This window comes from Ammospiza caudacuta, chromosome 3 (genome assembly GCF_027887145.1).
Source record: "Ammospiza caudacuta isolate bAmmCau1 chromosome 3, bAmmCau1.pri, whole genome shotgun sequence".
Lineage (NCBI taxonomy): Eukaryota > Metazoa > Chordata > Aves > Passeriformes > Passerellidae > Ammospiza > Ammospiza caudacuta.
The window spans coordinates 91,855,279-91,882,154 of NC_080595.1; the positions used below are offsets into that span (position 1 = coordinate 91,855,279).

The 26,876-nt window shown below is 39.9% G+C and overlaps 1 protein-coding gene across 1 annotated transcript in view; it reads left to right on the forward strand.

Moving 5' to 3' along the window:
- Window positions 1-1,062: 1,062 nt before the first annotated feature.
- The window catches only part of HCRTR2 (hypocretin receptor 2), a 32,193-nt gene continuing 6,379 nt past the window's right edge, over window positions 1,063-26,876 (forward strand). Inside the window, exons 1-5 of the mRNA XM_058802645.1 lie at window positions 1,063-1,214; window positions 1,415-1,602; window positions 15,047-15,225; window positions 16,657-16,900; window positions 24,106-24,221. Coding sequence (XP_058658628.1) covers window positions 1,063-1,214; window positions 1,415-1,602; window positions 15,047-15,225; window positions 16,657-16,900; window positions 24,106-24,221 — 879 coding nt within the window. The remainder of the gene's footprint in view (window positions 1,215-1,414; window positions 1,603-15,046; window positions 15,226-16,656; window positions 16,901-24,105; window positions 24,222-26,876) is intronic.

Genomic DNA, 26,876 nt, shown 5'->3' on the forward strand with positions numbered 1-26,876 from the left:
CACACCGACAAAAAACAATTGGGTAGCCTAAAATACTGTCTAGAGCTAAGCACTCTACATGCAGTGTTAATGATTGAATATCTGTCTCTCTATTATGCTTGAGTTGGAAGCAGAGTGGCATCATAACACTTCCTCCATTTCTATGGAGGTGCAGACCCTGCACTGAAATGCTTGACTGAGCTAGTTGTGCCATGTCCCAATAGAAACGGTGCTTTTATCAGGCTCATTAAATTATTCAGATATGAAGTGAATAGATTGCCTGAGTAAGAGGGTATTTTATCAGTCATGGAGCGACAAGTTCAGACCTCTCCCTTCTCCTTTAGAGATTGTACACTTGGCAAAGTATGAAAATATTTCAAGAAGTAATGACCAGAAGCCAGGAAACCTATCATGCTGTTTAACTGGCACTTCTGGGTTCTCTTGAACTGCTTTCTGCCAGCTGAGCCCATTTCAGAATGACTGAGGGGTAGTTGCTGTATTGAGATCCCAAGCTGGATGTCTGAAACATCCTCAGCGCAGTGAATGCGTGCTAAACTCAAGCTTCAGTGAGGTCTCACAATCTTCAAATCCAATGAAACCTCCCATTTATCTGCTCAGCCCTCTTAGGGATTTTCCTACCAGTGTTGGGAAGCCCACAGTGTTCCCATTTTAGCCTAACTTTCAAAGCAGCACAGAAATGAGGCAGCCTCATTAGCCACTGATTTTTAATGGCTTCTTTAACCCTGTGCTTCCCCCCACCACAGCCTTCCACAGCCTTTAATTTACAAATATCTTGAATATATCTGGAATCTAATGTTGAAAGGTCTAAGGGGAAATGCTTGTGTAAGAGAGGGTGAGAAACCGAGGAGAAGCCGAGAAGAGGGATGGGCAAGCTGGAAGTAGGGTTGGGGGAGTGATGAGGAGCTGGGGATGAGCTGAAGCGGGGGGAGGAAGAGAGGGGAGGCGTGCAGAGATGCGGGGTGTGCGAGGGTGTGTGTGCATGGTTTGGGGAACAAAAATCGACATCGTCTGAAACGGACGTGACTTTTCCCGCGGGGGCGGGTGCACTCCGGCACCTGAGGCATGCAGCCTACTCCGATCAGCCTTTTCCACGACGGTGCAGGGGGTGAAGCGTCCCCCGCGGAGGCTGCACCCCTTGCCCGGTCGGGGAAAAGGCTCGCCGGGGCGGGTTGGGGACCGACGCGGATCCCCAGCCTGTTCCCGCATTGGTTCCCGTAAGTTCCCGCGTCATTTTTCTCCCCACACCCCGCTTTTCGCACTGGCAACCACAAGCCTCGATGGACGGGCGGGAGAAAGCTCGGATGCTCTGACGGGTCTGGGTTTGGGTTTGTTGGTTGTTGTTTTATTCCCAGCCTCCGGAATAACCACTAGGGATGTCCGGGATTCAACCAGAGGATGGTTCCCCTCCGTACAGGAATTGGACGAGTGGGTCGGAACTAAATGAAACGCGGGAGGCTCTTTTAACCCCTTCCTCCGACTACGATGATGAGGAGTTCCTGCGGTATCTCTGGAAGGAGTATTTGCATCCCAAGGAATATGAATGGGCGCTGATCGCCGGCTACATCGTCGTATTCATTGTGGCTCTCGTTGGGAACGTCTTGGGTGAGTCGAGCTCCCCAAAACTTCCCGTTCTCCCTTCCCGAGATGGGTTTTGCGCGGAGGGTGGCTGGAAACCGCGGTGGGTTTGGCACACCCCGCTGGAAAGGCGGCAGTCCCCAGCCGAGGGGGAAAGTTGGGGCTGCACGGAAGGGGCCATAAAAAATCCGCTCCTCCTACGCGGGCGAGGGGCTGCGGCGGCGGCCGCCGGCGTCCAGGGCCGGGCAGGGGGAGGGGGCTGGCGGAGCGCACCGGGGCGGCCCGGCGGCGGAAAGCCGCGGCTGCCGGCCGGCTCCCGCCCCTGTCCCCGGGCCGAGGTGCTGAACCCTCCCGGCACGGCGGCAGCTCGGGAGGATGCGGTTCCCTCGCGGAGCCCCGGCCCGGCGCTGGGGATATGGAGCGCGGGGCGGTGTTCCCGGACAGAGACAGGGACGCGGGCACAGGGACGGCGCCCGGGTTGTAAGGGGAGCCGGCGGGGCCCCTCAGCTGCCGGAACGCGCGGCTCCTTCCCCGGCGGCGCAGCAGCGGCCGCGCTCCGTCCCCCGCCCTGGGAGCGGGGCCGTGAGGCGGGGGCGCGGCGGCCCCTCCCGGGCGCTCATTGAGGGAGCGAGGCGGGGCGGCGCCTCTCCTGGAGCCCGCCTCCTCCCGCTTCCATTCATCCTTGAAGGAGGCGGCGAGGCTGCTCGGCGGCCGCCTCGAAGGGAGCGGTAGGGGCGCTGGAGTGTGGCGGACAGCTGAGGAGAGCGAAGGGAGGGAGGGCACGGGGTGGCTGTGGCGGCGGGCGGGAGCGGCAGCGGCAGCGGCAGGGGGGTTTGGCTGTCAGCAGCCCGCCCGCTGCCCACCGCTCCTCATCGCTCCCCACCGAGCGTGCTGCCGCCACGGCGGAGGCTCTCGGAACAGAAATCTGTGCTGGTGCAGGGGAGGGCGGCCACGCGTGTGCACACACCCGCCCGGGACGGCCGTGCCCCCATCCCAAGGCCGTGCCCCCGTCCCAAGGCCGTGCCCCCGTCCCAAGGCCATGCCCTTTCCCAAGGCGGCCGTGCCCCCATCCCAAGGCGGCTGTGCCCCGTCCCAAGGCCGTGCCCCCGTCCCAAGGCGGCTGTGCCCCGTCCCAAGGCCGTGCCCCCGTCCCAAGGCGGCCGTGCCTCGTCCCAAGGCCGTGCCCCCGTCCCAAGGCGGCCGTGCCTCCGCCCGGGCTGCGGGTGGCCGGGGCAGCGGAGCAGGCGCTGCCCTCAGCGGTTCTGCGTTTCTGAATGGACGCGGTGTGGCCGCCGGAGCCACAGCCCCTGTGCTGCGGTCAGGCCATTGGCATTCCCGGTGTCCATCCCGTGATACTGCCGCGAACGGAGCGCGCTGGGCCCCGCCCCGCCCCGCCATACGGGTCTTTCATTCATGTTTTTCGGAAGGAATTGTGCCTGTCAGGCCTGTCACTGCAAACTCTACAGGCTTCCCGAAGTGAGATGCAAATGAGACTGCAGCCCAAGGCAATATTTTAAAGAAATTTTTTAAAATGTCAACGCATTGATGATAGTGGTTTGGTTGTTTTTAGTAATTCTGTAACATTGCCCTAATTCCCTGGGTGCGCATTTGCTCAGTCCATTGCTCGGCAGCCAGCTTGATCGACAGTGTAAAGATAATAACCCTGGCAAAGATAATGGCATTTTATTTTAAACTAGGATAAAAGCTGTCCTTTTTTGTGATTTTGAGCAAAGACTATTTTAGGAGAGCCATCTGTGCTTACCTATTGTCCTCAACCGATACTGTAGACAAGCTTCAGAATGCTGTCCTCTCACCTGTAAAATTTCAAGGTCAAATCTTCAGCTATAGGAGTTTTCGCTCTTTTCCCCTCTGAAGCCACGAGGAGAAAAGCTTTCCTCTCTGTGCACTCACAAATAGATATTATTCCACTACAGATGTGCAGCTGTTCTTTCCTTGCATTTGTGTACATTAACTCTTTGCTTGGGGTGGAAACTGGCATCTGGCTCTGCACCCACCTGCATTCCGTCTTTTACTGGATGGAATGTCCACCTTTTGTCCTCTGAAATCTCTCTCTCCAAGTTGTAGTGCATGGTAGCAAATGTCTGTCTTAAAATGGACAGAGAAGTAGCTGAACACTTTTCTGTCCACTCCTCTAAATCACAGCAAAACCTACAATAGATCATTCAGCTTTACAGCTGGACTCAATGATCTTAAAGGTCTTTTCCAACCCAAATGATTCTATGATCCTCCTCAAGCTGTTTGCTCCATGTTGCTGGTTCTGTTCATGGAGGAATTGTTTGTGGTCTCTGCAGGTGCTTGGTCGCTGAATACTGTCTCATCTTTATTCAAGAAAGCTCACACTGCACTGATTGCAGGCTCATGTGATTATGAGGAGAGAAATGGATGTGATCTAATGCTCTTTACAAAGACATTTTTGAGGAACTTTTTTACTACATGTGAAATCTGATGTAGAACAGTACACATGTTGATATCTCTGAGAAACTGATTTCTGCTGCTTGAAAAATCCATATTGAAGCTTAATCTGGGATTTAGTCATGGACCTTCTCAAAGAGGAGCAGGAGTGCTTCTAAAGAATGTTTTAGTCGCTTCTAGTGCTTTATAGTATCATCCTTAATGCTTTATAGTGTCATCCTTGATGATGCATTGAGTTCCTTTGCTTACATTTGCCCAGTGTTGAGGAGCTCATGGCATTTGGAGTCAATGCTTTGATTCTATTTTTAACACATCCTATTCAAATAACACTTAAGTAACTGGGGAAAACCCTCCCTTTCTGTATGTGGTGCTGAAAATTGAATTTCTGCTTCTTATCTTGGTTTGTGCACTCACATGGGATAAGGAGTGTCTGTGCAAGTGGAAGGCACAGCACATTCCTCAGATATTAGTAATAAACTGGATTGAAGCATTCTGACAGTTGATTAACAACCAAGGGTAGAATCAGGAGCTTGAACTTTGATTGACATCTGTTGGGTTCTTGAGTGAAATACACAGCAGGAATTCTGTTAATAATAGCATATAACAAGGGCTGCAGCGCTATTTAGCTTTCAATTTAATTAGGAGAGTTGACACAAACTGTCTGAGCTGCTGCACATACCAGCTAAAGTGAAAAACATTAGCAAGTCTCTGTATTTGAATGCAGGTTTCAGTATTGCACACAGTGCTTCATGTCAATGATTCTCTTGTATGCCTGGGTAGGCTGCTCACCAGGTATTTCAGTGGGACTCAAGGAAAAGAAACAGATTTTAAGATGATTTTATGATATATTTGCATGACCATTAAGGGAATTTGAAATTTAGATGGCAATATCAGTATGATGATTTATCCTATTTTCTTCTTCACTTGCTCACTATTTATCGCTAGAAGCAGAACAAGTGTGGAGGATAAGGATTTTCTGTTTTGCAAATAAGACCAAAAATTTTCTTTACTATTGCAGATCAATGAAACTCTTTGATCAATGAAACAATTTCTTTGCACATCTAGTGCGAATCATAGGACTTCTTAATGTTGAATGTATGTTCACTGTTAAGACCTTTTTCTTCTTTATTTGAAAACAGGTCATTAAAAGCATTGCTTGAAAATAGGAAACTAGATAATTAAAGAAGAAAAGGTATTTTTAGGATGCCTGGAGGTCTCTGGTTACTGAAGCCATTCCAGGCTGATCAGTTACAGTAGTTGATAACTGGAGTAAGACTACAAGGTAATGTGCAACCACATACATTTAATTCTGTTTATACATATGAAGAATGCAAATGACCCTTGTTGAAGTTATTCATTCATGTGGGTCAGGATTTTTCTAATGAAATGGCTTCTCTCAGGGAACATGCATTCATCAAAATGAAAATGTGCAGCAGAGATCACTTGGTTCGATCAAGGACTGAAGGCAACACAAGCAACCCTCTGGCATCCCCCCAGCTGTGCTGCTGGGGCTCTTGGCAGCAGCCCCTCTCAGAGCTGGCAGGAGCTGCAATCTTTGGCAGTGCCCAGCTTGAAAGCCCTCAACACTGCTGGCTTCCAAGGGTGAGAGGCCATGCAATACATCAGTGAGAAGTCTCAGAAACTTTATTTACTCACACAGTTTGGTGATACTTGTTTTTCATTCCAGCTCAGAAAGAGATTGGGAGAGACTTACCCCTCTCTGGATAGATGTATTATTTATTACCTGTTTTACAGTAACTGCTGGTTTTGCTGAGATCTGTAAGAACCGAACTATGCTTCTTTCTTCAAAGAGTTCATAGTCTGACTCATAGAGTTCAACAGCCTCCATTTGATTTCTCTCGGGCTAGAGCAGAAAAAAATCAGTGTATGGCTCTAATACTGGAGTCCTGCTCAATGCCTATGAATAGGCAGCTCTCTTAAATGCTGCTCTGTTGTAATTTTAAAGATATCCAGTGAATACTGAGGTCTAGGCATACATGCCTATGTTGGTAGAATTGGATGAGTCATGTATTCTCCTAAATGATCTTCATGAATCCTATTTTGTTGCTGTAGATGAGGCATATTTCATTTAATTACATTTTAAATTATTGCATTTCATTTTTTTCAGATTCCTTGGGGAACCTGGCATTGAAAGGACTTTGTAATATCAGCATGAGAGTCACCTTTATCTCTTGGATGAATAGCTGGAATGGCTTTATCACTATTAAGACAGCATTTAGGAAATGAGACAATATGTATATATTTTTTCTACCTAAGAGAATGTATGAGCTCAATTTATAGTAGAGTTTGAGTACCAACTAAAGTACATTGCTATTTGCATAATATAGGGATTACTCACCATTTTTTCAAAACAAAAAATTGAAGGGCTTGGGATTTTTTGTTGTTGTTGTTGTTTATAAAGCATATTTTATTTTTTGTGTTGCATGTCAAATTTGTTTTCTTGGACATAAGCAGCTGACTTACTGCCTGTCTCACAAGTGGAATGTGTCAGAAAAGAGCTATGATGGGCTGTTCCCCAGGGGAGGGGGTGCCAGGAGCTGAGGGCAGCAGCAAGAGTGACAGGGCAGTGCACTCAACAACACAGTCCCACAGTGCCTGAGCCTTGGTAGGTCTGAGGATGTTTACCAGGTTTCAGTCACATCCCAGCAACCACCAGACAAATCTATTCTGATGAAAAAGGTCTGAGGTTAAGCCAGAAAATCAAGTCCATGGATGAGTTTTACTATCAAATTCAGCAAGGCAAAACCATACTTACAACCAGGTCTTTGCCTGAGCCTATTGTGAGAGCCTGAGCTTGACTGCAGCTCTGAGGCAAAAGACTGAGTCCCAAAAGAGTACTCCAAAACTCCAAAAGCTCTGTTTCCAGAAGCCTGGTCCCAGCTTACGTGCTGCCCCATGTCAGAGCTGGCCTCCAGCATGGACAGGCAGCTCCTGAGCGGGGGGCATAGGTGGCAGAGCCTGGGGGTGCCCCCAGCTCTGACAGAACTGTGCTTTTTCTCCTGGTTCTTAGCACAGTAGGACTGCAAGGATTTTAGCTAGTTTGTGGAATATTGCAATGAGAATCTGTGATACAGATTCAGAAGTGGTATAATATGCAAGGTGGAACATGTCACTAGCATAGTGAATTGTATTTTCTTCGTATATCCTGCAGAAAAGTCACTAAGTCTTACATCTCCAGTAGAAACAAATGTGGACATGGAAAGGTTTTTCCTAGTGCAACTCATGTTGCTGTGACTGATGGATGCTTTTTGAAGCACATTTTTGCAAAGTTGCACAGCATTTCAGCTGTGAAACACACCTTCATTTTAATGTCATGCAGCTTTCAACTGAATCAGCCAAGTGTGAAATCTTTTTATCATAGTGTCATATACAGTATGACATCTAAATTTTTGACTCTTCCACCTGTAATAGGAAGTGTAGATAAAGATTTTGTAGGCTGTATTTGTAATAATATCAATTATTATTATTAAACATCTAGTCAATCAGTACAGCCAGCTCTGCAGAGATGACTGGGTTTGCCAGTTAATACTGGTAATGATTTGGGGGGTGGGGGGTGGATATTTTAAACCAATCTGTTAGATTAAACCAATATAGTTAGATTAGGAAAACTCTGTGATGGAACCTTTCACTTCCTCCAGAGCTGACTAAACCAGGCACTTTGGGAAGTCTGTTTTTATAGCATAGCTGATTCTCTGCTAATAACTTCCATTTCCATTAGATTGTTGAATGCCTAATATTATGTAATGTGGCTGAGTTAGAGAATTATTCCAGTGCCGATTAGGTGGTTGTGCTTTTACTCCCAGTTGTGATCCATACAAATAAGCTTCCACTACACAAAATTCAGTTCTTGTTTTCTTCTCTAATGCCTTGATAAGCCAGTTCTTAAGATTTAGAAGTGTGCTGGAGCAGATGAGTAACCCAAAACCCACAACTCTTAACTCTTTGGTACAATAGAACACGTGGTAGGTAGAAAACCTCAGGAAACATGTTGCTGCAAGCAAACTAGTTGTTGTTACCTGGTTTTTTATTTATGTTGATCCTCACTGTCTTTTGTGGGTGACAGTTCCCCATGAGTACATTCCAGTGAAGCTGATGTTCAACAAAATACTTTGGGATTTCATGGGTTCTGTGTTATTCAACTGCATTTGTTACAGTTTTGGTATTATTTCTGTGTGATGGAACCTACACATGCACGCTTGTTTATATGTGAGACATAGGGAGCAAGACCTAGCCACCTGCTCCTTTTGTCATGTTCCTAAGGATTTCTTCACACATGTTTGAACACATTTAGTGTTTCCTGTTGATGAGGAGCTATTGCCTCACTAGTAGGCCATGGAATTCCTTTGCTCAGAGTATTGTCTGTCTTTTTAGCTATCACATCATGTATTCAAGAGCAGTTCTTATCTGCCAGGCATTGTTACCAGACACAGGGGTTTTTTCCAGTATTTCCTCTATAATAAACATTGTATAAAACAGTGTATTTTCTTTCTGCCATTCTATTACTTTTCAATGTAAGCCTGGTCTCATGTTGGTCTCCTTCCTTTCAGTTAAGATTAGTTACGTAAAAATTAAGTAATGTGTGAGTTTAGAGCTTAATAGTGGGTAAGACGTGGACAGCCTAAAGATTAGATAGCTCCCTATTCACAGAAGATATTGCTTTGTTTTAGATCATTTGTTCTCAATGCTGGTTTCCAAAACCCCTAATTAAATATCCTCTGCAATTTAAAATGCTTCTTTCCCCTTAATCAAGATCATCAATGAAATTATTGAAAGACTAATGAGAAGCCTTCCTTAAATAAGCTTAATCTTAAGCACCTAATTTTTAGACTTTTAAGTCAAAGTAGAAGAATCCTTAATCAGGAGTCATTCATAATGAAGATAGTTTTAATGACAGCCTTTTTCCTTCCAGCAATATACATTCAGTGTTTTCACAGGGGCTCTAGCTCTCCAGAATTCCCTTTGGTAGCATATCTACTTAGCCTTCCTCTCAACCTTGTGTTGCTTGACATCCCACCATTCAGATCTTGATTTGCAGCAGGTAGTATCACCAAAAGAGAACAAGAGGAAGAATTCCATATGGAGAACCAATTAATTTTAAGGAGAAAACAGTTGGGGGTGGTTGGATTACAAGATAGAGAATAAAAGAAGAAAACTATTTATCACATGTTTTGTCACTGGTTGAAAAGTACTGTGAAAGAGTAAAGTTTTTTAGAAGCTTTCTGCCTCATACATTTGGACATGCTGATTACCAGGTCTTATAATCACAGCATCAGTTCCAAATAACTTCTGGATGACTATATTATGACATTTCAGTCAAACAGTTGTCAGACTGAATTACCAAAGCAAAATAAAATCATTGTAGTTTAGAATGAAATATGATAATTCTTTGTTTACTTCCATCAGGCATTTATTATTCATCAAAAATTAGATAAGAGATAAAGTTGTTCCTTTATATATGAAAATGTCAGTTATTGCTGGTTATGGAAATTGCATTTCTGTTTTCGCCAGGAAGTTGCACTGAAAGCTGACCCACTGAATAAGAGGTTGACAAGACTTCTGGAGTGTAAGGGAAATGATTTAGGGTTGACATGTAGAAAACAAATTGACAGCTGACCCAGGAATCCACCAGTGGAAGGACTGCAGCACAGTGTTTAATATGCTCAAGGCAGCATAAATCTTCCAGGAGGCAAGCAGCTGCACTTTATACCAGATGGAGCCTTTTTATTGTTTTCATATTCAGCTTGAGATACAATGAGCTGTGCTAATTGATTAAACACCATTACAGCCTCTAATTAAAATGCCTCAAGACACTAAACCACAGGGACTAAATTTGTACGTGAAAAATAACAATCTCACTATATTGTCATATTAGAGAAGGTTTTTTTCTTCAGGAATATGAGGTGAAGCTTTCTTGATTGATTTCTAACAGCAATCCATCTTAAATTTTAACTTTGATTTTAACCTTTTTTTGTCCTTGTTGGGACTTTTCTGTGAAACTTTTTTGGGGAGTGGGAGATCATCAGTGTTTGGAGGATGCGTCCAGAAAGTAGCTTCATTATCTCAGAGCTATCCTGGCTTATGGAGAGCCTCCACAAATTTTTCCAAACGCTTTCAGCCCGGCGACTCCAGCTGGTTTCCGAGCCTTTACTGGCACTGTGTGGAAGAAGTGGGAACAACAAGTGCTTCGCCTTTTAAAGCTCTGCTGAAGTCTGGAAAAAGTGGAGGGAAATGTCCCCGGTGAGATGAATGGTCTGGGGCAGTCTAACAGCCATTAGAAAAACAGCTGCTCCTTGTGGAACCTGCCTGCCTGTTTGCACTTGCAGGAATAGCTCTAACTCCGACTGGTTTTGTAAAATAAAAGCAAAAATATGGAAAATTAGACAATACATTGGACAGGTAATTAGGTTCCATTAGCACTAGGGAAAATCATGCACAGCAGAAGCATGTTTCATAACTGCTTTTTTACATTTCTCTCCTTTCTAATCCTCTTTTCGTCAGTGTCTGTGTTAACATCACTTTCCCCACTTTCTTTCTCAGTCCCATTTATAGCTAGGAACATCAAAGGCTACATAAAAGCTTTGCACACAATGTTAAATTGAAGCTTTATTAAATTATTTTTCTATTTCACAGCTTTTTTGATGGAGGTCTAAAGAGCTTAGTTTGGGCCACTCTCCTGTGCTCCAACTAAACAGGCATCCTGTTAACACAGTGGTATCTCCCAGTTTTTTAGGAAGGTTGCTGCTGGCCTCATCTCCTATTTTATGATTTTGAAGTACTTTTTGTTAAAATACACTCCCAATTGAGACTCTTTACTACCTTTCTTATCCTTTCTTCTGTTCTTCAGGATAAGTGGAAATTCACAGCTCTCTGCTATTTCTGTTTGGGTAGGCAGATGGCATTTCACCTCCATGGAACTTTCTTTCCCTAGCCTGTTACTTGAGTGTTTCTGTGTGAGCTGAGTGCTTCTCTGTAAAGCTGCCTGGGATGAAAATGTGTAATTAAAGGAGTGTGTATATTAAATTCTTTTGTTCTGACACTTAACTAGCTGCACAGTATTCAGTGGCATAGTCAAACTATTTTTCATGCCTATAAAATAGCAGGTTTTGAGCACAAGCTAGAGAATCTTTCTTGATGAGCTGCTAGGACACTATCAATGAAGCCATTGTCCAAGACTACTGAGTAACCTTGGACTGTAGTAAACTCAGAAAGAGACAGTCTGGGAGCAATGTATTCAACTAACTTTATGTCATTTAGGACTTATTTATGACTTTTTATCATTATGTCCTATTCAAATAGCTCATAGCAGATCCTCACAGATTTTTCGCCTTGCATTGAAAGAAAATGTTACCAATGCTTGTGGCAGGTTCAAAACAGTACTGCAAACAGCAGAGGGCAATGAGGGCAGAGAAAGCTGACTTGGTTTTAAAATACTTCCTCTTCAGAGGCTTTTTTTCACAGGCTCTCTTTTTTTTTTCTTTCTTTTTTTTTATGGTAGTATGTAAATACTTATGTAAACTTAAAGGTGATTAAGGTGCTCTTGTGCTATGTACCATAAAAATAATGGGAAATACTTTATGCTATGAAGAAGAGAAGAGGTCAAAAGGGGAAATATACAAGCATAAGCAGAGAAATATAAAGTAACAAATTATCTTGCATTTCTATGCTTGTAAGCTATTGGGCTTTTTCACCTTCCAGGTGCCTATCCCCACGGATTAGAATTCAAGGGAATTCAGGAGTAGTTTCTGTGTCTTGGCTTTCCTGAACACTCTATACCCTGAGTAGCAAGAGGCCCAGTCTTTTATGTTACTCTGAGGAGCAGCAAATACTGAAGTTCATCTGAATTCCATCTGTGTCAAGGCAGTGGGATCTGGAAGGTTTAGTACACGGCAGGGAATTAGGAGTCCAAGTTTCTCATTCTGTGTCTGATTTACTGTAGGGCCTTTAACAACTTCTGTTCTGCACTTCACTATCTTTGTGTCAGAGATGAAAATGGTAGTAATTCTTAGATCTCTGGGGTATCACAAAGTTTCATTTGCTCATACAGCCTTGAACTCAACATGCAGAATGCTATGAATTGATTTCTGATACAGCTGGCTGCCAGTGAGATTGACCTCATATTTGTCAATTTAATGGATTTGTTTTACCAGAAATAATGTTTATGTTCAGGTCTTTTTCACATGGACCAGCATAGGAATGGGAATAGGCCTGGTCAAAGACCAAACATATCTGCTTAAAACTTGCACCTTTAGGCACTGACATCCATGGCTGTAAATGATGTATTTGTCTGAACTGGGTAGAACACAGGACTGTTGAAACCAAAATATGAGAAAAAAAGTAGCCAAACTGTGAATTTTTAAGCAACTTTTAATGTAATTTTTGCTTGTTGATAAAAAGAATAAGAAGTACAGAAAAACATTGCCGCTTAACATCAACTTTTGTCCAACTAAAAGACAGGACCATACTTTCAATATGAATTGCACTTAAGACAAAGAACAGCCATAAGTAAATGTCCAGATCTTCAAATTTTTAAATATTAAAATTATGGAAAGTGAAATGGTTTTTGCATTTTTTTCCCCCAGCATTGCATTTCCAACTGCAAATAACATTCCAGAGGGGGAGCAATGTATTTGTTCCCTATCAGGTGCTGCCTCTGTACTATCAGACTGTAACTGTGGTAACCCCATGCACTAATGACAGCGATAAAGCTCTGATTTGCTATGTTGTATCAGCATTGTAATTATCATGCAATGCTGTAGAAATAATTACTTTGGTAGGTACTTTAAATCTTCCAAATGGGAAGAAAATAGAATTGATATGATGTTTCCTTTAAGCCTTTAATTCATAAGCTGTGCCTTTTAGGTATCTGAGATCAAAACTAAGAAAACCTGAAATCCTGTATTCAGGAAGAAAACAATAGAAGAAATTTATACTGTTTTCTTTTCAAAACCAGTCCAAGAACAGTGAAGATCTTTGTAGAGAGGTTTTCATTTGCATTTATGACAGCATGATACATATATAGCAAAAATTAAATTTATACAAGAGACAGAATCCAGAGCTATCTCTGCAACACATTAAAATACATGAAGAGCATATGTTGCATCACAGCAGAGGTTTAAATGAACCTTGGAAGCCTATATCTTAAGAGAGTTAATAAAATTACCTGGTCTTAGAGAAACTAAAGGCCACCTAGCCTCTCCCTTTCTCTGTGTCCTAGTCTAAGTGTCTAAACATACCCCCCATGGAGAAGTACTGCAATCTCAGCTCCCAACCCTGCACTGGTAAGATCCTGAAAGCCTGTTCTGCCAGTTTTGGTCACTGCACTCTCACCAGAAAGGTTCAATTCCATCTGAAAGAGCCTAGAGAGCCAGCAACAAGGATGATTGCAGAAGTTCTAGGAATGACTGAGAGTAAAAGATTAAGAGCTCTGAAGTTCTGAGGAAATATAACAAAAATCCTTACATATGTAAAGCATTGCTGCAGGAAAAAAAACTCTTCCTCATTTCTGCCTATGTGCAGAAAAAAAAAAGGTATATAAATAGCAGCAAAATAAAAGTAGATTAGACTTGAGAAGAAATTTTTTTTTTGTAGGGAAGGGAAGATAATGAAACAGTGCAACACATTTAAGAGATGTGTGGTATCTTCAAATATAGCACATTTTCAAATGTAAACTTGCCAACAGTTCCTTAGTTGTAGTCTTGCTGTAGTTCTGTTGTTCTAGAGACATAAGATTTGTGGAATGAATTAATATATTTTATGAGATCAACTGATAGAGCTGGAAGATAGACAGAAGCTTTCAGGCACGTCATCCTTCTTAGGATCTAAAGAAGCATCTGATCTCAAGAGCTTATGTGCCTTAAAATCTGTGTATTTTTTTCCAGCTGTTTTAGATAGTTTAATGACTATAAGAGAGTGGCTTAACTCTGGCAGATTCCATTTTAGATTTGGGCAACCTCTTGAGGACCTTTTTAGCTCAATTTTTTAACATTCTCTGATCTGTTTAGTATATCTAAATTAAGCACTGTGCTATATCCTGACAGATTAGGAGACTTTGAATCTTCATCTAGATGTGCATGATGGATGAATAATTGTTTGCAGGGAAGACCCTTTGATGTACAATGAACTGTATTCTTGTCTTACAAAAAGTATTGTGGTGTTTCTGGAAAATTTTGGGCATCAGTTTTTAAAGACCTTTGTATGAATTAATTTAAAAATCTAAATAATTCAAAAGCTTTTGATTGCACCACTCACTCAGGGTTTGACTTCCAAAATTATTTTAAAAAAAAATTACTTTTCTGCTACTTTCCTAGACCTAATTATGGCATTTTCAATTCAGCAGCTTATGAATTTAGTGTAGTGATTTTAAAGATTGATTTGATTCATTTCTAAAAGTCTTTCAGTGTGAGAAAGAGTGAGATAAAATATACAAAACAAGCTTTAAAGGCACATCTTATAAAGTGACTGCTACATGCTGCTTTTGATCACCCTCAAAAATGTGACATTTAATACAGCAAAAATTACTTTTATTAACTTAATTCAAATAACAGTTACCCAGAAAATTGTTACAGATTCTCTGCAGATGAAATAGATATATTAAATCCAGCAAAATATTTTCTAAAATTATATTTGTACAGCTTACAAGATTTTGTGTTGCAGTAATTTGATTTAAGCATCATGCTATTACAAGAAAATAGATAAACATTTACAGGTATAGATGTGTACTGCTGTAGACTAGAGCTAATGGCTTGAAAGAGAAATGAAGTTGTATAAGTAGTTAGTGAAGATTAACTAGCAGAGAAGATGCTTTGTATGTTGGATTATTTCCCACCCTGCAGTCAGTCTGTCTACATGTACCCTCTTGTTTCTACTCTAAAAGAAAACAAATGGTTCTTACATATTCAGATATTCTGTGTGAAACAAAGGGCACAAACATTTTCTTAATTCCACAAAGTCAAATGTTTTCCTCTTAAAGCATTTCCTAAGTTGTTTCCATCTCACTAACTTGTCTTTCCAAATTCAGTTTGCCTTGCAGTGTGGAAGAACCATCACATGCGCACCGTTACCAACTACTTCATAGTGAATCTCTCTCTGGCTGACATTCTGGTCACAATTACTTGTCTTCCAGCAACCTTAGTTGTGGACATCACAGAAACGTGGTTCTTTGGGCAGACCCTCTGTAAAGTGATTCCCTACTTACAGGTATTATTTTTCTGTTTGTGTACACTTTACCCATGTTATGAGAACCAGAAATGACAACAGCATCTTCCTGATACTTCTAATCCAATGAAAGTCCATACCTGACACTGAGTAGGTATCCCAGAGTACCTGCTGAGGCCTAAAAGACTGTTCCTCTTGGGAATATGATTATGCAGAATAAAGGTTTTCATCCCATCTAATTGTAGGACTTCAAAAATGCATCTTTTGGAACATTTTTCTATGCTCTTTACTTTGTGATCTTTTTAATGATTCAGAAGGGATGTAAAGCAATAAAAATACCTGTAAACATAAATAAACTCATTAATATTCTCTCTGTGTGAACAGCTACACAAGTGTCTAGGACAGAGAATCCAACTCCTAAAGGCAGTATGAACTTTTTTTATGTTCACTGAATTTGTGTCAAAGTATCCAGATTCGCTGGGAGTTGATCAGATTGTCTGCCTTAAGCAATAATTGCTTCTCATTTACCCATGGACTTAGCTAGTTTTGAAATAATTTACATCAAAATGATTGATAAATACCTTTTCTAAGAATAGGTGAATGGATGAACTGACTGGGTAAACTAGAATGGCAAGTGCTTGGCTTTGTAGTCATTAAAATTAACAATAATTAAGCAGTGCTCAGAGTGTGTGCAGATCAACAGCTGTGTGCCTCCAGCACAGTTTATATTTGCAGAAGATACCTTGATGGCCAAAGAACTATAATGTCAAAGGCAAAGTTCTCCAGCAGCTACAACCTCTACTTGATACAATCAAAATCACAACTTTTTTGTTCAAAACCTCCATTCTAGTGAAAGAAAATCTGAAGAGTGAATGATCACCAAGTATACAAATTGAAACAATAAAACTGAAGTGATAGGTTATTTCCTTTACTAAATAAAAGGTAAAATATATTAGTCTGCCTAAAGCTGATTGTTGTCCACGACTTTTTCATGAGATCCTGGGTTTCATTGTTCTTGTAAAAATAAAAAGTAAAATAATGGCTCTGGTATGCTAATATAACATAGAAACCTTCAAATAATTTTTTCTACAAAGAAAAAAGATAAAATTCACTGTCTAATATTTGAAAAGTTTTTTCAGATAAAGTTTTATACATTCCAAGTTGATTAAATTTTCTATTTCAAAATTTGATTTTGCAACACCCATTCTGTTTAGTTAGCATCCTAATGTGTGAATTGTCTTGTGGATTCTGGCAGGATACAGCAGCTGAGGATATCTGTTGTAAGTCTGTAAGAAGTTATTTTAAATGTAGTATTTTTTTCTGGGAGTCTATTTAACAATTGCAGATAAAGAACTAACAATGTTGAAAACATAAATAATTTTTAAAACTCTGGGGGGAAATGATGATAAATAATTTTTAAACTCTAGGTAAAATCCTCACATTTAAATTTATATAATATTTCTTTTTCTTTAGACAGTTTCAGTGTCTGTGTCTGTCCTAACACTCAGCTGCATTGCTTTGGATCGATGGTATGCAATTTGTCACCCTTTGATGTTTAAAAGCACAGCCAAGCGAGCAAGGAACAGCATTATAATTATCTGGATTGTGTCCTGCATCATAATGATTCCTCAGGCTATTGTTATGGAGTGCAGCAGTGTTTTCCCAGGATTAGCCAATAAAACCACCTTGTTCACAGTGTGTGATGAGCACTGGGGAGGTGAGTCTGTCATTGACCATACAAGCTGACTTTGTACTGCTATAAAGTAATCAAAATAACAGGAGGTGTTAAATGAAGTAATCAAAATATCAGGAGATGTTAATATGAAGTCAAGTTGTATAAACATAACAATAAATGTTCTTGATTATATAAGCTTTCCAAGAACTATAATTTTTTCAAATTTTGTGAAATTTCTGTGAATTTCTTTTGTGTTGCTGAGGCTTAAAATACATTTTAAATGAAGTTTAAATGAATGAGGCTGACTAATATCTTGACCATATTAATGCTTCCCAGAGGGCATAAGTGTTCTGTCCCTTCAATGCTGATGCTTATATAATTCTGTGACTGATGTACATTGATGGTTGACAAAGACTTCAGTACTTAGCCTTGAGAAGTAACTATGCAAGAACAGATTTTCTTTTCACCTGATATTTTGCTAATTGCTGGCATTTGACTCGTGTTTATAAGTATCTCCTGGGAGTTCAATGCAAATTGCATGTCATTGCAGAATTTACAGGGATGTAATCCAATACAGGGTAGTGAGTTAATGTAAAATTTGAAATTTGTCATGGACAAAATAATTTAAATACCTTTGTGAAAGTGATCCGTTACAAATTAATCTATACAAGAAGTGTAACCCTGCCTTTCCAGAGTAACTTTGATTCTAACATGGTCTGTGTCTGAGTGAAGCTGTAAGGATTGCCAGGGAGTAACTGCATCTATTTTGTCTTTGGTTCACAGCAAGTGGTGTGAGCCACCCACCCGAACGGCTGGGGCTCGACTCTGGTGGGCCTTGGCACACCTCCAGTGCTAACAAAGTGCATGAGTTACATGCTGTGACTCTGACACTGGATATAATAGCCATCAGTAATACCATTCTTCACACACAGGAAAATAAAGCCAAGTTTGCCAAAACACATAACTAAAAGGTGCCTGTTTAATAGCCTTGAGTCCGGCTGAAGCACAATCAGATATTTTCCCAGAGCTGTCTCTGTAGAAGAAGATTCCAGTCCTATGAACAATTGTGATAAAATACAACTGGCTCACCTGTGTTTAATTATCATGATAAATTAGCTTAAACAGCCTGAACTGCTGGGGACTCTTCCATGTGCTCTTCTGAAAGTTCCTTTCCTGCTAACAGCTTACACAGAGCCGCCAGAGGATTAATGAGAAGACACTGGGTATCACATTCCCTGTTCTTTATCTCCTTCATCCCAGTTAGTCCTCTGGGACAAGGCAAGGGAGCAGAGGTGGCCACGAGCTCATTGGCACTCACTGCTGACAAAGGTTCATAGCTGAGTTCATAGCTGAGAGGGACCCTCTGTTAAGCTGTATTGTACTTAGTGTTTCATTGGAGAGGACAAATCTCTTCTTTACTTCTGGTGTTCTTCCTTCATCTGTGAAAAATTTTGTGTCCCCTTCTGCTGCAGGATACTGCAGTAGTTATGTTACTATTTTCTTTCACAGCATTCATTCCAAGTACAATTTTTGTCCACTCATTTTGGTGCAGAAGCAATTATTCATGCCCTCATCACTTCAGGGTTAACTCTGCAGCAAAGATTCTTTTAACCTCAGCCTAGGAAAGGATGTGGTTAATTTATTAGGAGATCAAGAGAGCAATTCATCAGGGAATGTATTCTCAGAATTTCCAGATCTGTATTGGCCATTTTTTGATTCCCAAAGGAAAAGTGCTGCTTTTGAACTACAGATTCTGTAGTAGGTTTAGGAATATTTTAAATGGTGCCTCTTGTTCAGTTGTGCTGAAGTAGTTGCAGCCTGAGCTAAAGCACCCACTATGCAAAATAACCCCAACAAGAAACAACCAACCCAAATTCCCATGTGCTTGCAAGACTCTACTCCTATGGAGTGTATTTTCTAAACTTAAATCTGCTGGTCTTCAGGTTATGATGTGAGCCTTCACTTGGATGTTTGGAGAGATAGAGTGGATTATAATAAAGGCAAGTGTATTTCTGTATAGAATCAATTTTTCTGTGTCTGGCTTCAGAAAGGGAGTACAAACACTCCAATTTTTAAAAATTATTATTTAGATTGAGCATGAAAAGAATAATGTTATATCAAAAAATTTTCTGAAATGGGAAGCTTTTCACTCCACTGAAAGATAACAATCCTATTTTTATCTTGCTGCCTTTTATACAAATAATTCTTCCAATGGTGATGCACCATCGTTGCTAGTTATTCTGTTGGTGCATTTCAGATATCCTTAAAAAATCTGCATGTTCTAATAAAAGCTTGTCATAGTAACTTGAAAGAAGAATCTTTATATGCATTAAATTATGAGCAGATTTCTCAAAATCATGGAATTGACTAGTAAAAGTAGAGTTAATCATATTTTATCAATGAGGATTTTATATATATATATATATATGTATACACATCCCTTTCAGACTATAGCAAATAAAGTCTAATTTCTTGAAAGTTTCTAAGGACTCTGAGTAAGTTCAGAGCATAGAATATGCAGTTTTTCTACTGAATAATAGAGTTTGAAATCATAAAGGCCCAAAAAAAAAAGAACAAAAGAAAAGAGTAAGGCAGTGGTTTGAAAAGAATTATGAGCCTTAAAGCTGGAAGGAGAAATAAAAAGCTAATATTTTTAAAGAAAATAGCTACATTGTTGTTGGATTTTGTTTTGCCTCTTTTGACTATGCAAATATAGAAGGTCAAAGAAAGAGCTGTCTAGGAGGATGTTGAAGGAGAAAGAAATTAATTTGCTGCTACAAATAACCCATATTTGCAAAGAGAAAGTGGAGATGTAGATGTTGCATACACTCAAAAGTTCTACAGGAAAATCAGTTTCAAGAAGGGGTTGTATTTTGGGTGTTTATTGCTTTGTTTAGAACTGCATACAATTAATGCTGTCTAAAATTACAGTACGTCAGATAAAATCTTTGCAGAATATCATGTACACCACATGTTCTGAGGATGTTAAACTGTGAATGTTAAAGACTGGGAATGCAAAAAGAGGATGCTTAATAACACTTTCCAAAGTGTTTTGGAAGTCTGTTGTAATTCTGGGACCCCAGGGCCATTGAAGCATGAGGTGCTATGGAAGAGTAACTGAAAGCCATGTCCAGGAAGATGTCAGGGATGCCAGAGCAGGAGACAGCCCTGTACCCTACACAGACTGCTGGAGACCGTAAAAGTGCGATGAGTGTCTGGAGGGAAGGTCTGATCAGTACTGTGACACCTGGGCTCCCCAATGGTGAACCAATAGTTGCCACCCTGACTAATAAGATTTGAGCATGCTGTTGGAAAGCTGCCAGTGGCTGCAAATGGAGCAGTAGTTCAGCCTAAAACAGGGTTCAATTTCTTTATAATTGCTTCTGGCATTCCTGAATGTAAAATTCATTGCCAGTTCTAGGCTGAGGGTTTTTCATCTTGAGTACTGTCTAATAACAGTATTTTATTTGGGAATGCAGAAGAATCCAACATGTGACCAATGCAGGCTCACTTAAGGAGCCAGAGTTGGCCACAGCTCTATAATAGTCTGTAATTGCTGTGCTGAATTTGATGATAAAGTGCCAAAATAAAAGAAATGTATATTAAAATGAGTTCACCATGTGTCCAAGTCAGCTAAGTACATTGTCTTAGAGCTGTTCAAGAAGAGAGTGTTAGCCAAAGTGCATTAGCCAAGCCCTTTGCAAATGATAAAAAGAATATGGAGATAATTCTTTCCCAAAACTGCATGGCTGAGTGGAAACAAAGGGAAGACTTCGTGTTCCTTTTTCTCTTAGACTATTGATACAATAGTACAAAACCACATTGTCTTAATTCTGGAAAACAAATAGCTGGAAATTGCAGTACTACAAGAAGATTTATACATCCTGTTTATCAAAGTGTTCATAATTTAATGAAAAACTCTCGGCATATTTTAATGTAGAAGGAAGTTAGAATATTTCAAATACTGAAATTATGCTGGGTGTTATTGTAAGTTGATAACTCAAGCACAATATATTCAGTTTCAACATGTAATTTTAGTATTAGCTAGCCCTAAGTACTCTGACATAGGAACTTAGCTTGGAAGCACTGCATTATGTGTTTGATATTTTTGTCCTATAGGCATCCACTTCCTAACATCCCTGATTATTAAGCTTTATTTTAAAGATGTACACTTTTAGTTGCATTGCTTCTCTATGTTGTTAACTCCAGAACCTCACAGGTATCTTCCTGAGAGAAGGGAACCTGGGAACTCCACTGATGCTCAGCAAACTTGATAGTCCTGATTTTCCCTATTCTTAAGGAAGCTGTCAGGAGTACCAATTTTGTTAAGCACTATGGCTAAAGGGACTATTGCATTTGCTAGACATATCAAAACATTTTGAGTGTTTATTTCAATTTGATTACATATGTATATGTATACATGTATGTATATATGTATTTACACAAATATAGTAAAATTCTGGCAAAAATCCAGAAGCTGCAGTTTCAATCTACCAATTTCAGGCTGGGACTGGAAGACCAAGCTTTAGAAAAATTTAAAATGTGTATAATAACCCCTGCAGTAGACAGATGAAAGCTCAGTTTAACATACTGATCCTTTATTGGGTGGGGTAATTACAGTGTATGAATGAAGCTGAGTAGGAATGCTGATCTGAATCCAGTCCAACCCCTGTGACCACCTGTTTGCTTAAAGTTTTACTCTCTCTTTCCAATAGAATAGCAGCCAGAGGCATGAGAGTCATTGTTTCATTCTTAAAGGGATGGCTACTCCAGCTAAGAACAATCTCCCCCTGTCCTGAAGTCCATTATGCAACCATAGGACCCTTTTCTCCCCCTCTGCTTGGCAGTAAGAGTTTCAGCTGTCCCATAGACCATAGACTGATTGATGTTTGCATTCAAGGAGCCTGGAACTCACTTGATAAATGAATAGTATCTTTAGCCAGCCCTCCTCCTTCTTGCTGCTGGGACTGTCAAACAGCTTTAAAGCTTTTCTTTGGCTTAAGAAGCTAAGCAGAGTCATGTTTCTTAGGGAAAAGTTCTGCAAAGGGCTTTGCCCTGGGTGGAGGAGGGACAGGTTTCCTTTGATGTTTAGCAGCTGGCACTTTCCAGGTGGCTGAACTTCAAAGGCAAGTGTTAGGATCTTCCTCCAACCTGGTTCTCAGTTCTTTGTAGATAGCAAGGCTCATTTAATGTTTTACTTTACTTGGAATGCTAAATTGGAAGTCATAAACTCCAGATGGCCTTTTAAATATGCACCGTCCTTCCACCTGAAAGGGGCCCGGCTGCCGGCAGAGCCCTGACGAGGCAGGTGGCACCTCCTCCTGAGCACAAAGAATGTTCTTTCGGTTCTGACCTCCTGTGATCCCAGCAAGTCACGTTACTCCAGTTGCTCCCTAATCTCTCCACCTGTGGAGCATGCATGTCAATACTTCCCTGGCTAGCAGGGTTGCTGTGAGGCTGCATTTTCTGGAATGCAAAGCAAAGTTTGAGATCATCAATCAACATATAATCTCAGGTTAATGCCAATTTTAATGAACCTGCCCCAAATGGTCTGGCTACCCCAGGGACATTGACAAGAGTTAGTAGCTGCAGCTGCTAGTCAGGAGGTGGTAAGTTGGTTTGCTACAGGATCTTAGAGCAAGTAAGAAGTCAAATACTACTCATCTGAATTTTTTGAACCCTGATGTATCAAAACTATCAAATGTCAGTTGCAGCATCTCTATTACCTTTGCTGGCAATTAACATTGGCTGGATTTTGCTGTAGCAGGTTTCCATCTCCTTCACACTGAAGGTTTTCTGGGTGTATCAGCAGGTACTTTCAGGTCCAATGGCAAGTGTGAGACTACCTGAGTCTGCATTTGAGAGTGAGCATGGAATTTACATTATGGTGTTCTCTTCCCTGCTATGAGAGTCTTGGGGCAAGTCTTTGTGTATCTTTGCCTGAACAAGCTCTGAAATTCTCCTGGCATGCTCTTCTTTGATAGGGTCCACAGTCTCAGTCACTTTAACAGGCAGAAAATAATTTTGATGCACCAGTTTTGATCTCATGCAATTCTTTTTTTTTCTTTTCTTTTTTTTTCCCTCTTTTTTCTTTTTTCTTTTTTTTTTTTAATTTAAAAAGCAATCAATACAGAATTTCACTTGCAGATCTTATCATCCTGAAACATTTGGAAATTCTGGAAATTAAAATAAAATTTCCTTCTTTATCCAAGATGCAATGCTTAGTATTACCTTGCAATTTAACTATTCATGGGATACAGTTTCTCTTCTGCTATGTGTTGTTACTGTCCAAAAAGTTCTTTCCTTTTCTGAGGCCATCCACAGATGTTAAGTTGTAATTAATACCAACAATTGGTAATAGCAAACTACATTTAATGTTACAAAATAGAAGATAAGTTTTCAGGCAGTGCACATTCTGGTGTAAACTACTGATGGAGCTTAAGATGCAACATTCTTAAAACTCAATACAGGCACAGCACTTCTAAGATATTTACTCTAAGCAAATAACATTCATAAGTTTTCTTTTGAAAACAGATACCTGGGAAATTAGAACACAACACTTAACTCAAATTATTGTTAAATTTGAGTTAAAAAACATCTTGGAGATTTCCTAGGTTTAAAGCACTTGAATGTACTGATTCTATTTTTAAAATTTAATCATAATAATAATGACTGCATCTTAATTAGATATATTCTGCCACCAACGAGTGATTTATGGAATGTGTGTCTCTCCTCCCATCAGTGTCCTCTGTGCTGTAGTTTGCAGTTGCAGTCTTTGTAGGTGAGGGATTGTGCAGTTTATTCAGGAATATGTAGTAGCCTTTGCAGAATTAAACTAATGACAGACAACCTTTCAATATGTCAAGGATGAGGTAGGTTGACTGATTACTTACCTATTTTTAGATAGAAAAATTTTTCACTTATATATAACATTTCATTTTTAGATAAAAAAATTAATCCATTACTGTTTTAACAAAAAGTAAAACTTCTTAAGACTCCATACATAAAGTAATAATATGATAAGAAATCAGTAATGTGATATAGGAAATCCTTGAGATAAAGAGCATGTTTCTAATAGAATGTATCTAGAAGTGATTAAAAAACCAATCTTGACCATAATATTATTTGGTACATCTTCCTCTTATGTTGAAAAATACATGCATATCTATATGAATAATTTTTCTTAAGGTGATTTTGAAATGTATGTATATTTAAACGCACCTTTTCTATTTGAATTCTCTTTCCAGCTGAGGTGTACCCCAAAATGTATCACACATGCTTTTTTCTGGTGACATACATGGCACCACTGTGTCTTATGGTGTTGGCCTATTTGCAGATATTCCGGAAGCTGTGGTGTCGCCAGGTAAGGCGCTCGGCACTGCCTCTGCTTAACTGCTCCCGCAGCTTTGTGCAGATTCCCATGTACAACCTCTGCCTTTATAAACTCCATTTTGTCACTTGGGACTTTGATTTTTCCATCCATGCAGGTATACAGCCACCTTGGAGAGGCATTGAGATGTAATGAAAAATGAAGGCAGTCAAAGTAAACAGCTTTCGTGCGTCTGTGAAGGGCTTTGTCTTAGAGAGAAAGAAAGCAAAAGGCATCAGAAAAATGGATTATAGGTAGAAGGAAAATCTCTCTCACTTGAATGTACTGAATGTATCTGAAATGCTTGCCAAAAGACCTTAGATGACCTTATTTATACTGCTAAAATATCCTGTAGCAGTCAAAATTTAAGATTGACCTTCTCATTTTGTTAGTTTTATTTTTATTTTTATTACTCAGGTTGATGGCAGGTCCAATCTGAACAAAATTTAAAGTAGAAGATCCAGCTATCAGTACTGGGAGACTGGAATTTCCTGATGTGAAGCTGGCTGTTACCAAAAACATTTGATATGAATTGGTATAAAAATAATTGACACAATTTCTCACAATTTCTAATGTGAATGCTTTTTTTTTTTTTCAAGATTCAAATAAAAATACAGGAAAGAAAACAAGAACACTAAACAAAACAAAAAACCCATCAAGCAGACAAACAAACAAAGAACATTTGAATTAAAGTGGCAAAATGATGTATGTTTTTTTCAGGAATCTTTAAAAAAATTATTTTTTGTGTGTGAACTGTAATTTATCGTGCACCTGTCTGTGGTGCTCTCTGGTGTTTTCTGCTTTGTCCAGGATTTATCTATAGCTGCAGTCCACTACCAGCTGCCCTGTCATTCTGAAAAAGACAAAATACCCATCCTGTTGAAGAAATAATGCAAGATATTCCATCTCAAGTGGCTCTAAAATAGTTCATATTTCCATTAACATATAGGCATGAATCACTTCTCTCTCACCAGCATGTTTGATACCATTCAATTCTGAGGCTGTCCTGGGCAGGGGATAATACCTGCCCCATCAGGAGCATTTTTCATGCAGTTCATAATAATTCATCGGAGAAACCACAAATAGACTTTGTATTTCTAAATATGCATATGATAAAATTAAAAATCAAATCTTATACTGACAGAATAGATCTCTCACAAGTAACTCATACACAGGAAATACCAAATCCACTTTAAGGCTTTTTGATATTGCCCATAAGTCATAAGAGCAATTTTTGTCACTTCTAATCAGATTAGGTTAAACCAGAATTGCTGTTTATCCTGCTTGTCAGCTTTAAATTATTATTTTTGCTTTTAATTTCTTAGGTTGATAAGATTAAATAACAAGATGGCTTGGAGATTAAATTTAACCTTTACAGTTTGAGGGGACTCTTCTCAAGCAAAGGATTTCTTGCTTAGTTTTAAGTCTAGTCTAAACATAGTTCTAATATGCTCTGCCTTGCTGAATCTGTCCTGTATCACCTAATGGCTTTATCACCATAATCCTTCTCAACCTCCTCTTCTTTACAATCTGCCTAACCTCTCAAGCTCTGCTTTAACTAAGTTAATGCAAAGCAGTTGTTCTTAACCTACACGTAGCTGAAATTGCTGGCTCAGATGCAGAGCAGAAGTTGAATGACTGAAAACCAACCTTTTTTTTTGGGTTCCCCCACCTTCACTCCAGTTGTTTTAGCTGGTCTATTTGTTCTTCAGGTTTCTTCTCCCTATTCATGTTGCACGCTGGCAAGGTTAGGATGATCCTTTTTTTTTTCAGTGACAAAAAGAGAAATTCTACTGCAGGCTTAGTGCTGTCAGTGGTGCCAAATTACAGCTGTCTCTCTGCCTGGCCTAGATAATAGCACTAAGTATAAGAGGCTGCACTAAGTGAAATTAAAACCACTGCACATCTATTATCAGCTATGACTTGGCTGCAGGCATCAGGCACTTTTCTAGGTGCAGCAGGTGTGCTGTAATCAGTCATGTAGCACAAATTAATGAAGTGCTCTAAATGTGTTCTTTGGTAACAGTTTCAATAAAAAAATCATGCTGTTTACCAGAAATTCAGTTAAATATGGTGATCTTATTGCAAGGTACAATGAGCCTTTCAGATGTACATGATAGAAAAACCAACTAACAGTAGATGCTTTCTATGCCCTATATTTTTTCTAAAGGTTATTTTTTAAAATGTACTTGTGCGTGCAAATTTTCAAATGAAAAAGAGAAGACTGAGTTACAAGTTATCATTGCCATACTTTGTGTAATAGCTCTTAAAATTTCTGATTGTATAAATCAAGCAGATCTTTGAATTAATGACTCAATTTTATAAAGACAAGTACAATAATGCAAAAAATTCTATAAATTTTGAGTAATTAATTTTAATTATTAGTAAGGAGGTAGTAATTTAGAAGCCTATGTTCTTGTGTGGATTTTAAGTTGATTAAAAATGGCTTCTGTACAAACACAACTGAATATGATGAAAATGTTGATACACAATTTGTAATATCAAGTTCCTAGTATGCTTCAATTTCCTCATGTCTGAATGCATTATCACTAAGCACATTTGAATTAATAATTAGGAACTTTATCCATTTTCTTTTTGGTAGTTGAAATTTACCCTCCCAATCTTTGCAAGTCGATACTACATTTGAGA